Source organism: Musca domestica, unplaced genomic scaffold (genome assembly GCF_030504385.1).
Source record: "Musca domestica strain aabys unplaced genomic scaffold, Musca_domestica.polishedcontigs.V.1.1 8, whole genome shotgun sequence".
Lineage (NCBI taxonomy): Eukaryota > Metazoa > Arthropoda > Insecta > Diptera > Muscidae > Musca > Musca domestica.
The window spans coordinates 16510121-16527437 of NW_026712409.1; the positions used below are offsets into that span (position 1 = coordinate 16510121).

Below are 17317 nucleotides of genomic sequence, written 5' to 3' on the forward strand. Positions count from 1 at the left end.
AAATACACTTGGAAAGTAGCACTTCTACTTTACATTGCTTTGATTTAGGAAATCTAAAAATGTTCTGGAGTAAGTCATGAAAACTACTCTCCTTGGATGGGAAAGGAAGAAAATTTGCATTGCATCGGATAAGTAATTCAAGTTTAATCATCTCCACAGCGATATTGGCCATTCCTTCCAACATCAACAATTGGCATCAAAGACCTAAAATGGTAAAGACTAGACAAAATAATTTCTTAACAAATAATTTGTGGCCACACTGTCTAGAATAACAGCTCGTGGCATGTTGAAATAAAAACTGAATTTTAGGAAAGAATGACAAAAGTTTGAATACAAAATTTAAGTTTCAAAATTCTATTCCATATAACTTCCCAATTAATTGTATATTGAATTAGAGGTTTAAATTACATTAACATTGGTAACTATGTTGTTACGATATCATAACAACAGAGGTATTTAGACCTGGTGATAATATTTTGACTCTGTCTTGTCCTATCTTTATACGTCTATGTCTTTGTTGATATGCCCTCGGAAATAAAAACAATTTTTTTTTCGATTTTTGGTTTTCTGGTTTCGTTTTTTATTGGTTTGTTTGTTTTATGTAAATAATAACTAAATGTAATTATTTATAATAAATGTTTTGGTTTATTCTTTCTTGCTTTTAGTATTCTTCATCTTTTTCTTTTGTAGTTAAAACTCAAAACTGGAATACCTTACCGAAATAATGGGTAATGTATTCTTTTTATCAACAGGAATAGTTAGCGCTATTACAAAAACAAGATATGATGGAACGAGAAGCTATTTTTTTTAAAAAAAAGTGTGTTTGATACAATTCATGAAAAAATCTTTGTTGTGTACAAAAAAAGTCGATCGTTTCTTGGTTTATTTTAATTGAACGGCCTGGAAAGCAAGATAAAAAATGGGACACTGGGTGTTGGGGTTTCGGAAAGAGTAGTGGCGACAACCACATTTTGTAATAATGAAGTATGGGGGGTGGTGGGGATTTTAGGTCTTAGTCTACTACTCTAGTTTTATTTTTTTAGTGCGGTTAAGTGGTTCATTTCATGTTTGTTCAATATACACAGGGACTTAAAGCGCAATACGCTGCTGGCTACGCTAAACACTAGAACTAAGGTAAAATCTATAAAGGGTATGACGTATGTGAAACGTATTACGCGTTTACCCCCCCCTTAAAAACAGAGGGTGCTGCGGGCGACCATCCAGTGACAATCACAACATTCCAAAATGTCAAAAGCAAACATTTCGAAATGCGGACAGACATAATAAACAATAAAAACTTTATGCTGTCCAGAATTGGCCATAAAATGGATGTTAATTTCTTCTCCTTTTTCTTCTTCTTCTTCTCATCTAAATAGAAACAAAACAAATGTATGGCCTAGAGTAGTGAGGAAGTAACTTATTGTCCAAAAAATAACACTAAATATGCGTATATAAAATTAAGATAAAATTATAAAACGACAATTAACTAAGTATTGTGATGACTTAGTTCTTGCCCTCGGTCTTCTTTTCTTCGCTGCCGGTGGATTCTTCCGATGTGCTGCTGCCGCTTTGGCTTTCGCGTTCAGAAGCCATCTGAAAGAGAAATATTAGCATAAAGTGATGTTGAAGTTTAAAAAAGACAGAAAGGGAGCTTCTATTTCTATTATTTTTTAAAGTTAATTATTCCTTCACTCTGTATTCATTTGTTTCAATTCCCTTACCTTTTTGTAGGCCATTTCGAAGAGTTTCAAGGAGGATTGTTGCAAGTTGCTGGTGGCCTTACGGACTTCTTCAAGATCGGCGGTTTCCTTGTTGGCCAACAATGTGCGGAGGTCAGCAATTTCCTTCTTCAATTTTTCGCACTAAAACGAATAAAAATACAAACTTTAGTAAAAACACGCTTTTTCATAGTTTCGAAAATAAAATCTCTACCTCTTCAGCAGGCAATTGAGACTTGAATTCTTCCATCTTGGTTTCGGTGTCATGGACAATGCTTTCACCTTGGTTGACCAACTCAACCATTTCACGTTTCTTCTTATCTTCGGCAGCCATTTCTTCGGCTTTCTTGACCATGTTTTCGATTTCGTCCTTGCTGAGACCACCGCTGGATTGAATGACAATTTGTTGTTCCTTGCCAGTGCCCTTATCCTTGGCGGAGACATGTACAATACCGTTGGCATCAATGTCGAAGACGACTTCAATTTGTGGCACACCACGAGGAGCTGGTGGAATACCAACCAATGTGAAGGAACCCAATTTCTTGTTATCAGCAGCCATTTCACGTTCACCTTGATGTACCTTGATTTCTACTTGAGTTTGCCCATCAGCAGCGGTGGAGAAGACCTGAGACTTCTTGGTGGGGATGGTGGTGTTGCGGTTGATCAAACGGGTGAATACACCACCCAAGGTTTCAATACCCAAAGACAAGGGAGTGACGTCCAAAAGCAAAACATCGGTAACATCACCGGCCAAGACACCACCTTGAACAGCAGCACCAACGGCAACAGCTTCATCGGGATTGACAGAGCGGGAAGGTTGACGGCCGAACAATTCTTGTACAGTTTGTTGTACCTTTGGCATACGGGTCATACCACCGACCAACAAAACTTCACCAATATCAGACTTGCTGACTTCAGCATCGGACAAGGCCTTTTGACAGGGTTGGATGGTACGCTTGATGAGATCACCAACCAAGTTTTCCAATTTCGAACGGGTCATCTTCAAGTTCATGTGTTGTGGTCCGGAGGCATCCATGGTCAAGTAGGGCAGGTTAATGTCGGTCTGTTGAGAGGAGGACAATTCACATTTGGCCTTTTCGGCGGCTTCCTTCAAACGTTGCATGGCAATGGAATCTTTGGTGATGTCAATGCCGCTGCTCTTCTTGAATTCAGAGACCAAATAGTTGACGATGGCATTGTCAAAATCTTCACCACCCAACATGGTATCACCGTTGGTGGACTTGACTTCGAAAACACCCTTTTGGATTTCCAAAATGGAAATATCGAAAGTACCACCACCCAAATCGTAGACGGCAATGCTAAAAAATAAATAGCAATTAGAAAATTAACTCAAAACTTGAAAATGTCTCTGGCAACTTACATTTTATCATCGGTCTTGTCCATACCATAGGCCAAGGCAGCAGCAGTGGGCTCGTTGATGACACGCAAAACATTAAGACCAGCAATTTGACCAGCATCCTTGGTGGCTTGACGTTGCGAATCGTTGAAGTAGGCGGGAACAGTAACGACGGCATTCTTGACAGGTGTATTCAAATAGGCTTCAGCAGTTTCCTTCATTTTCATCAAAACGAAAGCACCAATTTGTGAGGGTGAGTACACTTTGCCATCTGTAGATTGAACCCAGGCATCGCCGTTTGAAGCCTTCACAACTTTGTAGGACAAATTCTTTAAATCTTTCTTGATTTCGGGATCATCAAAACGACGACCAATCAAACGTTTGGTGGCATAGAATGTGTTCTGAGCATTGGTAACAGCTTGACGCTTAGCTGGCATACCAACCAAACGTTCACCGTCCTTGGTGAAGGCAACATGGGAGGGTGTGGTACGGGCACCTTCGGCATTTTCAATTACTTTAGCTTGTTTACCTTCCATAACGGCGACACAGGAGTTGGTTGTACCCAAATCAATACCGATGACGGCTCCTTTGACCTCACCAGATCTGTGGGAAAAATTGAAAAAAGAAGAAAATTTGTAATGAAAAACGGCCGGGCTAAAGGGAAAACAGCGAAAAAAAGATATTACTCTGGACTACTAAAAAACCAGCTCCACCACCACAATTTGGAAGAAACTTGAAAAATTAAAAAAAAAAAATCGGAAACTACCTACTAAATGACAACCTTTATATGGAGACTATACGACGCCGTGGTCATAGGGTACTACAGTCATTTGGTCATAGGCTGTAGTACCCATAACAAATTTCAAATAGGAAATTTAAAACAGTTTCAGTGAATAATGTCGCTAAAATCATTAAAATATCGAATATCGGAAGATTCCGTTATCTGGGGAATATACGAAAACGTGAACCTGCATGCAAAATTTTTTGTCAAAGGCTGTAGTACCCATTACGAACATTAAATACGAAATGTGTTACAACTCCGGTGAATAATGTCGCAAAAATCATGAAAATACCGACTATGGGGAGGTACCATCAGATGAGGGCTATACGAAGACGTGAACCTGCATACGAATTTTTTTGGCATAGGTTATAGTGCACCCATTAATCTCTTCCAATACGAAGTTTGAAACTATTCCGGTGAAAAATGTTGCTGAAATCATCAAAATACCGACTATACGGGAGGTACCGTTATATGGGGGCTATACGAAGACGTGAACCTGCATACAAAAATTTTTGTCATAGGCTGTAGTACCTATTATGAACTTCAAATATGAAATTTAAAATAATTCGGGTAAATAATGTTACGAATATCGGGAGGTACCTTTATATGGGGGCTATACAAAGACGTGAAAAGACAGCTATCGGTAGAAGACAGCTATCGTCTTAAAATTTTACGCTGATCCAGAATATATATACTTTGTAGGATCTATTATGAATATTTCGAGCTAATATACCCTCCATAGAATGGTCAGGGTATAAAAATGGAATGCAGGGTGGATGAATCTTTTTACGGGAAAAACATTCTTGTCTGCATGTGATTTCTGGAGATGGTCACCCCCTCGGTCGGCAGGGGTGGGAAATGAGTGGCGTTGGAAACGCTCCAAAGAAGACCTTTTACACCTTACCCTCCGCCTAAAAGATCTTTTATAAGTAGGAATGTCTTTTATCAATATTTACATGGAATCCTATAAATAAAAATGAATTACTCATGTCTACCTAAAATGGTTGAAAGTTAAGGCCTGTAATTTGTATGGGGATGGGACGGACTTAATTGTAAAATCGATCTATGTCCTTTAAAAAATGTTAAACATATTCATCCTAGCGGACTTCTTTTAAAGGTCATTGGTCTGTGTTCAAACTAAACGTCTTAAATGCGTTTTTTTTTTTTTTTTTTTTTTTTTGGCCCCGCAGATGTTAAATAGCGTACCCTGTGAATGATAGTCTAACTTGAAATCCATTTCAGAACTTCGAAAATTACATTTTTTTGCATCAATTAAATTATATCCCTAAGGGTATATATTCAACAAATATATGCTTATATTCTATGAAGCATTTTCGTTTTTCTCCGATTGCAAAATGTTGATCATATTCATTTTCGGGGACTTCTTTTAACGCTCTGTAGAGGCTTCGCACTGTAAGTGACCGCTATCAATGTGGTCTTTAAATTTGGCAGATGTCAAAAAGCCTAACCTGTGAATGATAATCTAACTCCAATTACTTCATTCTCATAAATGAAACTACATGTCTAAAGGTCAATATTTAACAAATCTATGCTTATCATCTGTGGAGCATTTTCATTTACAATGGCATTTTCCAAAGTATAGATAGATCACTATGCGGCATTTGAAAATATTCCACACACATGTTAATGTTGTTATCAGACGTGAAGAGAATCAAGTTATTGTGGATGGATTGGCTGGACTCATATGTCAAGTATACATTGTAGATGTGTATATGCCGCTTCTATTTACGTTTAAATGTGTATGTGTGTGTCTCTGTACACGAGAGAGTTAGTAAGTAAATTGTGCTCAGCTGTTTGTCTTATATAATCTCACACTTCATTGATACACATGTTTGGGGGGCAATGTTAATTTATGCACTAGAAGACTTGCATGGAGAAAGAAATTTTAACAAATAATTATGAAATAGCATCTATTAACTTACAAACATATGACAAAAGAACATACACACAAACCATGCAGGCGGCAGGCAAATGCCTCAAATAATGACGTCGAATAACGCAACTTTATGTGTGTTTTTGAAACTCGATTTAATCAATAAATCATCAAAGGCCAAATCTCACATGATCCCCGGTCAAAGGTATTCATAAAAATCATCTTCCGAGTCCCTAAAATCTATTACATAAGCTATTTAAAAGTAAGAAATTCATTTTCATTTAACAAACTATGCGGGCAATGATTGTCCCCTCCATTCACATGGAAAATGTGATGAATTTTGTTCTCAAAAGGCACTTACTTGTGACGCAACTGAGCGGCAATTCCATTGTTCAAGGCGGTGGATTGCTGCAAATAAATAAAATTGAGGAAAATTATAAATTAAATTCCCAAAGATCAATTGTTAACTACGAAATTTATTTCATTATATAAAAGCCAATTCTGTTATATTGTGAAATGCCCAAGGGCTGTTTTTTTCTCTAATATTTGCACTGTAATATCAGCACACTTACATTTTCGAAAATGCTAGAATATTTTCCGGCAACCAAACTGGCCTGTTTTTGTCCAATCAAACGTGGCAAGAATTTTGTAGCGCGCAACATTCTGTCTTCTTTTTTGGATTTATTTGTTTAATTAATTTCAATTAATCAACACTTTTCTTCACTTTTAACAAAAGAATTTCTTTTCGCCTGCTTCGCGTGCACACACGTTTTTTCGATAGGTAATTCAAGAAAAAGTAATCAAGTTCCAATAAGAGAGATCTGGCAGATGTCAAATTGCATTACAGGGTGTCAGATTTTTCGAGAAAAGACAATTAATCGATTTGCTATTCGATGACGAGTGTAATTTATCGAAGGAGTGAACAGTGGGTTTTAGCAGCTGAAAAATGTCATTTGCATTTTTTACTTTCTAGTGTTTTCTCAAAAACAGGGAATGCTAATAATTTTTGACATTGCAAACCAATTACACTGTGCACCAAAAAAAAAAAAATAAAAAATAAATAAATAAAATAAAAAATAAATAAATAAAATAAACTTTTGCAGATTATAAAAGTAAAACTAAAACAAATAAAAACACAGCTAAGTTCAGCCGGGCTGAACTTTTTATACCCATGGTACAATGAAGAGAAGATAGGCTAACTTTGAAAAAATTCCAAGTATAGAGGTCTACCTGTTTGGCTTGTAATGTCAGAATTAGTATCAAAACAATAAAAAATCAAACAACTTGTTGCATTTATTTTGAATAAATAATTGAAAAACGCGATAACTGAATGAAAGGTCAAAACTTCTTTTCAAAATCATGTACTATATATCTCTAAAGGATTATTTCGCTACAAAAACTCTAGATTTTGTCGATGCATACGTTGAAATAAACATTTTGAAAACAACCGAATTTGAATATTTTCTGAACAATTTTTTTGTTATTGAAAAGAAAACACATACATAAACAAATAAAGATGACATATTAAGCCAAGAAAATAAAACAATTGAAATCAAATGGTAGTTCTGCCCTACCTTGAATTCATTGTACCATGTTTATACCCTCCATGGAAGCTATACAAAGACGTGGTGTTGCTTAAGTAAGTTTTTGTCCTAAGCTGAAGTATCTATTACGAACTTACAAACACGAAATTTGAAACAATTCCGGTGAATAATGTGGCTAAACTCATCAAAATACTGAATATCGGAAGGTGCCGTAATATGGAGGCTATACGAAGGCGCGGACATGAAATTTTCTTATATAAGCTGTAGTATCCATTACAAACTTCAAATACGAAATCTGAAATGATTCCGGTTAATAATGTCGCTAAAATCACCAAAATACGGAATAGAGGGATATACCATTATATGGGGCTATACGAAAGAGTTTACATACACAGACAATTTTCTGTCATAGGCTGTAGTATCCATTGCGAACTTCAAATACCAAATTTGAAATATTTCCGGTGAATTATGTCGCTTAAATCATCAAAATACCGAAAATACGGAAGTACCATTATAGGGAGGTTATACCAAAACGTGGACCTACATGGCCCATTTTCAGTACCAAATACAAATTTTATCAACCCATGGCCCATTTTCAATACCAAAAGTCCTCCAGACAATACAAATTTTATCAACACATATCATTTCATTTGGAAGCTAGAGTGATTTCCAGACATCACTAAATCGACATAGAATTTTATGCTGATCAAGAATATATATACTTTATGGGGTCTAAAATGTATATTTCGGGGTGTTACAAACGGAAAGACAATTTTAATACACACACCATACTATGGTGGAGGGTATAAAAAGTAGACACGTGTATCGGTCTTTTGAAAGTTTACATCGCAAAATGACCTAAAAAACGACCAAGTCCACATTTTTTGCAAATTTCCGGATGTCATAGCGGCCCGTCTGCTTAACGGTCCTATAATTGAAGACATCACCACGCCGCTTAATCTAACTGCCATCGATTTTGCTAACATCGAATTAAAAATTAAATAAGCAATCGATAACGGAATTGATGACATTTTGACACATCTTATCGGCAATCTGACACCTCTATTGTGTGAGGTTATAAAACTGAATGAATGAAATCTAGTTTTTTTTTAATTCAAATTAACAACATTCCTGGTTGAGAGTTCGAAGCGTGCAGAACAAAAGGAACAGAGCTGTGAAGAGTAAGACAAATCAACTTAAAAAAAGTGAAAAATAAAAAGAAGAAATTGTGATTTTTGAAACGTGTTTACTGTGGAGCGTTGCTGTCAGTTTTTTCATGAAACATAGAAAAGCAGATTGCTGCAATTCTTTTTGGTGGCAACAAGTAAGAAAATCAACGTGAACAATACAAGAATTCGCTGTATTGGTACTGTGGAGCGTCGTTTTATATTTTTGTGCTGCGTAATAGAGCTGACATTGCTGCAAGTCGTTTTGGTGGTAGTTTTGCATGTTGGCGTTGGAGCGGCAAAAACACATTAGTGCATTGGGTAAATTGATGTGCCCTGGAAAAAGTATAAAATTGTGTGTTTTATCCCAAAAATCAACTTTAAATTGATTTCGGGATTGTGTGACGATGGATGAACAAATCATCGATAATGTCCAAGCTATGGACACAGCAGTAACTGTACCACATTTTGAGGGTACCGTTACAAAAGATGACGCTGAAAACAAAGATGTATGTGTGTATGCGAGAAAGAAAAGGGTGTTCGATGCTGTTGATGTATGCGAAGGCGGAGGTGAGGTTGGTGAGAACAGAAGGGGCAAAAATGACAAAGCAAATTCCAACACAGAGGATTTGTGCAAAAACCAAAAGAAGAGGCGCGTTAATGAAGAGACGTTGCTGTACACGGAAAATCATAAGGGTAAGTTCATGGTATTAGTGGATACAAGTGAAGTAGGGAATATGAAGAACAAAAAAATAAAAAATGGCCTTTACTTTTTTGAAAAAATCAAAGGTATTAAGGCAAAAGAATTGGAAAAAATTAAGCAAGCAGACGCAATTGGTGCAACTTTATACAAAATTACCTTTGAGACAATGGAAGCGGCAAATATGTTCATTTGCAATGAAGAAATAAAGAAACTAAATATGCGAGTTTTTATTCCGAAAAATTTTTTTCAAACTTTCGGAATTTTAAGAAATATACCTGTTTCATATTCCGAAGATGAACTCCTCAAAGGGATTGTGTCGGATAGGAAGGTAGCCTCTGTGACTAGGTTCACAAGGAAAGATGGTAGTACTGAATCAGGTTTTAGACCCACTGAGACAATCAAGGTTGGTTTCTACGGGGATAACCACCCCTCATGGGTAGTGTTCAATCACGTTGTTCTTGTGGTGGACACTTATTATCCAGCCATCAGGCAATGTTTCAACTGCGGGCGCTTGGGACATACAAAGCTTGGCTGCAGATCTAATCCCAGATGCCGTAAATGCGGTAATGAAGATTGCAATATGACTTGTACCATCAGAAGCTGTATTTTGTGTAAAGGATCTGATCACGTATGTGATGAAAGGAATAAATGTCCAGTCTGGGCAAAAGAAATTGAAATCAACAAAATTATGACTCGAAAAAAGATGTCCAAAAAAGAAGTTTTAAATTCTTATAAACTTCAAAACAGATTTGACCTATCATATGACGAAGCAAACTTTCCCTCTCTCCCAGCAGGCAGTGGTAGTTGTGTGGGAAGGGAAGAAAGTCCAAAAATTAAAACAATCGATGATGACGTTAATGAGGTGTTGACACCATATACATACAACTCTGTGGCAAAAAAACCCAAAAAACCGTACATCCATAGACCTGGGGTCAAAATTGGGAAACGGTTTTTTGAGGAACCATCCCCATCAGGCCCTGTTTATGTAAAAGAGGACCAAAAACTTTCTGAACTGGAAAAAATTACCAAAGAACTTCTCAAATTTATGTACGATTTTTTCAAAAAGGATGAAAATCAAGTGGCAGTAGATGCTATTCAACATTTCCAACAAAGGATTCAAAAATGCGGAGTAACATTTGAAGGTAATAGCAATAATACAATCTCAAATGATAATGTTGAATAAATTAAGAATTCTCCAGTATAACATACAATCTTTTAAGAATAACAAAAACTTCATTGAATTCTTTGCTAACAAAAACAACTATGACATCATAATTTTATCTGAAATTTTTTCAGAAGATAAGAGATGCAGAAACAAACTAATCAATTACAATCTCGTGCAAAAATTCAGACCTGATGGCTATGGAGGAGTGGCCATAGGAGTAAGAAAGAAAATAAATATATCAATAATAGAATATGATACTGATTATGACATCCTGATAATCAAAACCTCAAACCTACAGAGAAATGTCGTCATCGTCTCGGTGTACTTTCCACCAACAACCTCAAATACTTGTTTTATTGAGGAAGTTTCCAAATTGCTTCTCTTCTTGGAAAACTTTCAGAATGTAATATTATGTGGCGATTTCAATGCCCGCAATGAAGCCTGGGGAGATAATCTCACTTCCATTAAAGGCAGGGAACTGCGTATGTTGATTACTGAAGCTGGCTATCTATGTCTCAATAACGGTAAAAAAACCTTTAAAGGTGGGTCCAACTCCCAGGGATCAGTTCCTGACCTAACTTTTCTCAGCAACGTGTCTGGGGGTAACTGGAATGTTCTGGATGGACATTTTGGGGGCAGCCGTCATCTACCAATTACCTTTGAAATTAAAGCGGAAAAGCCAAAAGGCCAGAACTTCTTACACAAAGCAAAATTAATGAAAGCACTGGGTGAGTTAGAGCTAGAACCTGACATGCTAGCTATAGAGGATGCAATAAGTTCAGAAATAAAAGCTGCATCTAACAATCTAAATGCCAATAGATCACCCAAGTATTGGTGGAATGATTCCTTGAGTGTTGCTTACCGAAATCAACTTGCAGCTTTAAAGAAAGCAAGGAAATATCCTAATTATCAAAACCTATCTAAAGCTAGTCAAGAGGTAGAGAATTGGAAAATGAAGGTCAAAACGGCAAAAAATGATAGTTTTCTCTCCAAAATCAATGAACTTAACAGAAATGCAAATCCAAGAGAAGCTTGGAAATTTGTTAACAATGTAAGGAACAGAGAGTCTGCGGAGGTTAGACCATGGAATAATGACCGGAGCAGTCACTTTCTTCAATATCTCAAAGACCAAGTACCTGGTGATTTGCTAGAAGTGCCTAGCTATAGTGATCAACACAATTTCCATGACAAAATCATTTTTGACTTTGATCACTTTGAGAAAATATTATCGGAAAAGAAAAAAGGGTCTGCCGGAGGGCATGACAAAATAACATACGAAATGATCAAGGCGCTACCCGGCATTTCTAAAAGAGCTATTCTGACAGCTCTATATAATGCCTTTTTAGAGAACTCAATCAATGACAACTGGAGGATTATCAAAATAGTCCCAATTCCAAAACCTAACAAGGATTTAACCGACATGTCAAATTATCGCCCAATATCTCTCATTTCTGTCTTTATGAAAGTCATCAATCTAATGCTTAAAGATAAGCTAGTACAATTCATTGATGATAAGGAAGTTATTCCAGCGAGATCTTTTGCATATAGGAAAAGTAGGTCTACATCTACATGCTTAAATGAATTCCTTCACCGCGTTGCACTGCTAAAGGCCAACAACTATAAAGTACTAGTTCTGTCGTTGGATATAAATAATGCCTACAACTGCGTGAGAGTGGATATTCTCGGGCAAATCTTGAGAAAGCTCAACTTCAACGTATCAATTGTGAATTGGATAATAAACTTTCTATCAAAAAGGATTCTGAGACTGGGTGACAAAGAAGTTGTGGTGAAAAACGGCTTACCACAAGGAAGTTGTCTATCTCCTCTGCTCTTTAACATCTACACAGCAAATCTTCATAAACTGGAAGATAATAAAACATTAATTTTTCAATATGCAGACGACTTCCTTTTGATGGTCTTTGATCACGATTTTGACATGGCTTTACAACACCTACAAACTAAGGCAGTGGCTTTTCAAAGGAAATGCGGTTATATAAATTTATCCTTCAATCCAGAAAAGTCGAAGACGATTTATTTTGCTAAAAATAGTACCAAACAAATTCTACTAAATGTAGATGGATGTAGAATAGAACAGGTGAAAAAAATGAAATTTTTGGGCAGAATTATCTCAAATTCCTTATCGGTCAAAGATCACTATTCACATATCAAGGATCCAGTAAGCAATAGAACCAGACTGCTCAAATGCCTTAACCCCCCTAAAGGAGGCCTACATCCAAAAGTGTCTCTGAATTTATACAAAAGCCTTGTGAGAGCGAAAGTAGACTATGGTAGAACTACGACTGCCAACTCACCAAAATATGTCAATAACAATATCGAAAGACTTCAAAATGAGATGATAAGAAGATCCCTGGGGGTTAGTAGATCGACACCTAATCACGTTATATATGCCCTAGCTGGAGAATTGCCTCCTAAGTATAGAGCCAAACTCCTCACCACAAAGGAGATACTTAAGATCAAGCTGGAAAATAATGACTTATCTGACATAATCGAAAACAACCCTCTCGTCAAATCGAGCTACAGCGTCATCTATCATCAATTTGAGCACATCTTTAGAAAAATCAAGATTACTTCATACAAAAATCAAAGAAACCTAACGGTAAGAACTAACCTATTACCATCCACGAAAAACATTACGCCTAATGAGGTCATTTTCTCTGCCTTTTATTGCGAGCTGTCTTTTTATAAAAGTAATCAATTTTGTATTTTTGCAACAGATGCCTCGGTAAACATTGAGTCCACTGGATGCGGGGTTTACAATGCAACAAAAGACTTCAAATTCCTTTTCAAAATTGACTTCAAGGCCTCGTCAATGTTTGGAGAACTTTTTGCCATAAAAAAGGCTCTGGAAATTGCGACTGAGGACGGTTATAACAGATGTGTTATTTTCACAGATAGCCTTACAGCGTGCAAGGCTTTAAATTCAGCTGATTCGACAAATTATCTGGTTGCTGAATGTCACAATATTTTGGAAAGATCCTCTATTGAAAAATGTCACATTGTCTGGATCCCTGCGCACAGAGGCATTAGAATCAACGAGGAGGTCGACTTGCTAGCCAAACAGGCCTCTCTAGTTGGTGCTCCTGTAGATGTATTTTTAACACCTGAAGAGGCGTATTCCAGAATCGAAAATCTGGTGAAAGATGACTGGAATGAAGAATTTATAAGACTATCCGAATCAAAAGGCAGTCACTTCTTTCAGATTATAAACAACATATATGAAAAGCCATGGTTTTCAAAAATGATTTTTGAGCCTAGCAATACTAAGCTAATAAACAGACTGATTACCGGCCATACCAGTGACAAAAAGTATTTACACCGGATAGGAGCTGCAGACTCGAACTTGTGCGAGACATGTGCAGTGCTGGAAACTGCTCACCACTTGATTTTTGATTGCGTAAGATTCAACAACATAAGGAAAAAACATCCCCTCCTGTTCCCTAAATACCATGGACTAATCCCTTTACTGCAATCCAAAGACCACAACCTATACAACCTTCTCCTAATGTTCCTGAAAGAAACCAAAATCAGTTTATGAACTCTTTCTATCACCTGTGATAAACAAAGCTGTGATATTAGTTTTAAGTTTTGTTTTTTTTTTTTCCTTCTTTTTTTTTTCTTTCTTATTTTTAATGGATGTTGACTAATTGATATTATCCCATCCCATTCCCCACTTTTGGCCCTTTATTTTCCTTATGCAATTTGCAGACAGGTATTCTAACCTTTGGAACACAACTGGACTCACAATTGGGATATTCCTGATCGCTTGGACTTCATAGCTGCTGAATGGGCACATTTTGTCTTTTTACGTCTGTGGTGTCCTGCATCTGTCACGCAAGTAAAACTACCTCTCAACCAGGTGTCGTGAGTTAAAAACCTTTTCATATTAATATTACAATATCAAATAAGCAAACAAAATTGAACTACAATTCGACATTTGTACTTATGTACTATCGTTTTCTTTTTACACCATTTTTATACTGTATTTGCAGTAATCGGAAAATTTATATTGGCAATCCATTTTGTAACAAACGCTCATTGGTTTGTAATCGTTTTCAAGAGTGGCCAACCATTTTGGAAAATAAAAGCATTGGACTGGACTTTGCAATCCATGTTGGGATAAACGCTGATTGGATTGTAATCGATTTCACTAGTGACCAACCATTTTGGAAAATAAATTCTTTGGAGTGGAGTAATTTGGCAAATCATTTTGAAAAATAAACTTATTGGACTTGAGGTGACTTTCTACAAATTTACCTTAATTTGGAGTACAACCTGGCTTTTTGTATCCTGAGGATCGCCAACGCTCTCTTCAACATAGGAGAGCTCGATTGACAGTCCAAAAAAAAAAAAAAAAACAGTCCAAATTAACAAAATTAAAGTTGATCGTGTATTATATAGGCGCTAACAATGTCCGATGAAATAGATTCCGATAATGAATTGGAGGAGAATTACTATAGTTATTTAAATGTTCCCAAGGAGGTGAGTACACCACTATTTCAAGAGCATTTGATACGGTTTCATCATCTTTGGACTTTTTCTTTTATTTTCTTTTTTATGTTGCGTGTCTTGTTATTGTTTTTCCGGCTATAGGCCTCAGCTGAACAAATCAACAATGCCTATCGTAAGTTGTCACGTTTATATCATCCGGACAAACACACAGAACCGGAAAACAAACAAAAGGCTGAGTTAATGTTTAATCGCACCAAAAAGGCCTATGAAGTACTTTCCGATCCCCATAAGAGAGCTATTTATGATTCGGTTGGTGAGAAGGGTTTGCGCACAGACGGTTGGGAACTGGTGCAGCGGCAAAAAACACCGGCCGAGATTCGGGAAGAATATGAAAGGCTGGCCGAGGCTGCAGAAGCCCGTAAGCTTTTGCAAAATACCAATCCTCGTGGCAATGTTATCATAAATGTTAATGCCACGGAAATATTTTCACCCTATGATGAAAGTGATTTTCCACGTATTGAAGTGTCTTCCATGAGTATAGCTCAGTCTATAGAAGCTCCTCTTACGAGGAGGGACACTTTGACATTAAGCGGTAATCTAATGTCATCGAATGGCAATGGTTCCGGTGGCTTTGTGGTGTGTGGTCGACGTTTGTTGAATAAGGGGTGGTTGGAATTGGATGTGGGTGCAGGAAATGGTTTGTTGGTGGGTGTTAAAGGTGGGCGTACCTTATCCTCGTTGGTGACATTAAATGCCGGTGCCTCGACCAACTTCCGGGACAATGGTGTCATACCTGGCCTGTTTACAACATTGGGCGTGCAACTGGACAAACACACCTTGGGCTCTTTGACTTTAAATGCTGGCGGCCAGGCATCAATGACTACACAAATTGATCGCAATACTGAACGTTATGCGTGGTCAACATCGTTTGTAATTGGATCGCCGCATATCTACTTTAGCATTGCCTATACCCATAAAATGATTGAGAATGAGTTGAAGTTAAAGGCCGTAGCTAAAGTGGGTACGTTTGGCTTTATGGCCGAGTATGGAGCCGAAAAGAAAATTTCCAAATACAGTTCAGTGTTGGCTGCTGTGTCCATTGGTGTGCCCACCGGGGTTATACTGAAGTTTAAGTAAGTGTGAGATATGTATGGAAAAATATTTTAATTAAATATGGATTTCATTACAGAGTCATTCGATCCCAACAAACCTATGTTTTCCCCATCCACTTAAGTGAGGAAATTGTCCCGGCTGCGGTATTTTATGCCACCGTCACACCAATTATTGTTTGGTTTTTCGTTAAGAAATCCATTATTGAACCAATGCAGGCAGAGCGTAAAAATATTGAAATCGAAAAAACGAAACGCACCAATGAACAGCGTATGAATCAAAAAAGACAAGAGGCCATGGCGGCATTGGACTTAATGCAACATACCTATGAACGAATTGTACAAGAAGAAACCGAGCGCCAGGGTTTGATAATTGTCAAAGCAACATATGGTCAGACAGAAGAAGATAATCAAAACGAGTTCATCAAGGAGGCTTCCATTGATGTAACGATTCCTGTTCAGTGTTTGGTCAAAGATGGTGTTTTAGAATTGTACAATTCCTCAAAGGTAGGATGTGTGTGTGTTTCAAAAGAAATCTATATAAATAAAAATTGTTTTTCTTTTTTATTTTTAGAGTGATCTGCCAGGTTTTTACGATCCCTGTATTGGTGAAGCAAAAATTCTACGCATTGATTACTTGCACAATAATGTCAACAAATCAATTGTAGTTAAAGATATTGAAGCTGTTAGACTGCCACGATAACCGAGAATTGTGTCCTTCAATTGTTGTTGTTATTATTTCTTTTTTTTTTTTTTAATTTATCAATCTATCCAACAACTACATTGTCTCCTATAACTCTAATTTTAGAAATTCAAGTCAAATTTCATAGTAGAATATTTAAAACAAAAATATGGCTAGATTTGATGTTATTGTGTTTTATAAATCACCCCTTTTTTAATTCAAAACGTATATGACGTTGAGTAAAGATGCATTGAATAAAATTAACGCTATGCTTTTTTAAAAAGAGTACAAGTAAAACTTTAAACTCGAGTGTGTTAAAGATTATTGATAGGTTACAGAATTTTAATTTTAATGTTCTTTCAAAGAATAAATGTAGAAATTACTAAAAGTTCAATTTTTTATTTTCAAATTTAAAATTTTATTTAATTTTAAACATGTTTTATTTCCGTTAGAAAGCATTTTTAAAGTTTTTGTGTTGAAAGAAAATTTTTAAGAATTTTTTTAGAAACATTTCTTATTCATTGATTTTAAAGTCAAGTCAAATTACCATATAAGGCAAAGGTACAACAATATTATACACTAATAAAAAAGAGTTTTGTTAAAAATACCCAACATTTTTAATTTAGCGTAAAATTCTAAAAAATATTTGTTTAAGATTTTTAAAAAAATGTTGAGTATTATAAATAAGAGTTTAGTGACTCAATTTTTTTTTAATTTTCTTGAGATGT

General features: G+C 36.4%; 2 protein-coding genes across 16 annotated transcripts; one reads left to right on the forward strand and one right to left on the reverse strand.

Annotated features, from left to right (window-relative positions):
• Nucleotides 1-1001: 1001 nt before the first annotated feature.
• Nucleotides 1002-6558, reverse strand: LOC101894739 (heat shock 70 kDa protein cognate 5). The gene is made up of 6 exons (XM_005177049.4): nucleotides 6323-6558; nucleotides 6112-6158; nucleotides 3100-3678; nucleotides 1933-3037; nucleotides 1722-1862; nucleotides 1002-1593 (listed from the first exon to the last, which is right to left on the reverse strand). Exons 1-6 carry the CDS (start codon nucleotides 6410-6412, stop codon nucleotides 1504-1506), a joined length of 2052 nt encoding a protein of 683 aa, XP_005177106.1. The 5' UTR covers nucleotides 6413-6558; the 3' UTR covers nucleotides 1002-1503.
• Nucleotides 6559-8366: 1808 nt separating this feature from the next.
• On the forward strand, nucleotides 8367-16893 carry LOC101894902 (dnaJ homolog subfamily C member 11). 15 transcript variants are annotated; one of them, XM_059131148.1, is made up of 5 exons: nucleotides 8367-8475; nucleotides 14055-14828; nucleotides 14940-15931; nucleotides 15988-16414; nucleotides 16482-16893. In XM_059131148.1, exons 2-5 carry the CDS (start codon nucleotides 14757-14759, stop codon nucleotides 16608-16610), a joined length of 1620 nt encoding a protein of 539 aa, XP_058987131.1. In that variant the 5' UTR covers nucleotides 8367-8475; nucleotides 14055-14756; the 3' UTR covers nucleotides 16611-16893. The 15 variants fall into 15 exon arrangements, 13 of the variants coding, with proteins under 13 accessions (XP_058987131.1, XP_058987136.1, XP_058987133.1 ...); XM_059131153.1 differs by having other exon boundaries at nucleotides 8423-8475; nucleotides 14339-14828; XM_059131150.1 differs by lacking the exon at nucleotides 8367-8475 and adding an exon at nucleotides 8482-8618.
• Nucleotides 16894-17317: the final 424 nt, after the last annotated feature.

Bases quoted from the DNA above. Each gene is read 5' to 3' on its own strand.
- LOC101894902 (XM_059131143.1), top strand. From the start codon at position 8,868: ATGGATGAACAAATCATCGATAATGTCCAAGCTATGGACACAGCAGTA. The intron at 10,306-10,459 runs GTAATAGCAATA...AAATTTTTTCAG, and splicing joins ATGCGGAGTAACATTTGAAG to AAGATAAGAGATGCAGAAAC. The intron at 13,744-14,054 runs GTAAGATTCAAC...TGCAATTTGCAG, and splicing joins ACCACTTGATTTTTGATTGC to ACAGGTATTCTAACCTTTGG.
- LOC101894739 (XM_005177049.4), bottom strand. From the start codon at position 6,412: ATGTTGCGCGCTACAAAATTCTTGCCACGTTTGATTGGACAAAAACAG. The intron at 3,679-6,111 runs GTAAGTGCCTTT...TTTTTCCCACAG, and splicing joins GCCGCTCAGTTGCGTCACAA to ATCTGGTGAGGTCAAAGGAG. The intron at 1,863-1,932 runs GTAGAGATTTTA...TATTCGTTTTAG, and splicing joins CTCAATTGCCTGCTGAAGAG to TGCGAAAAATTGAAGAAGGA.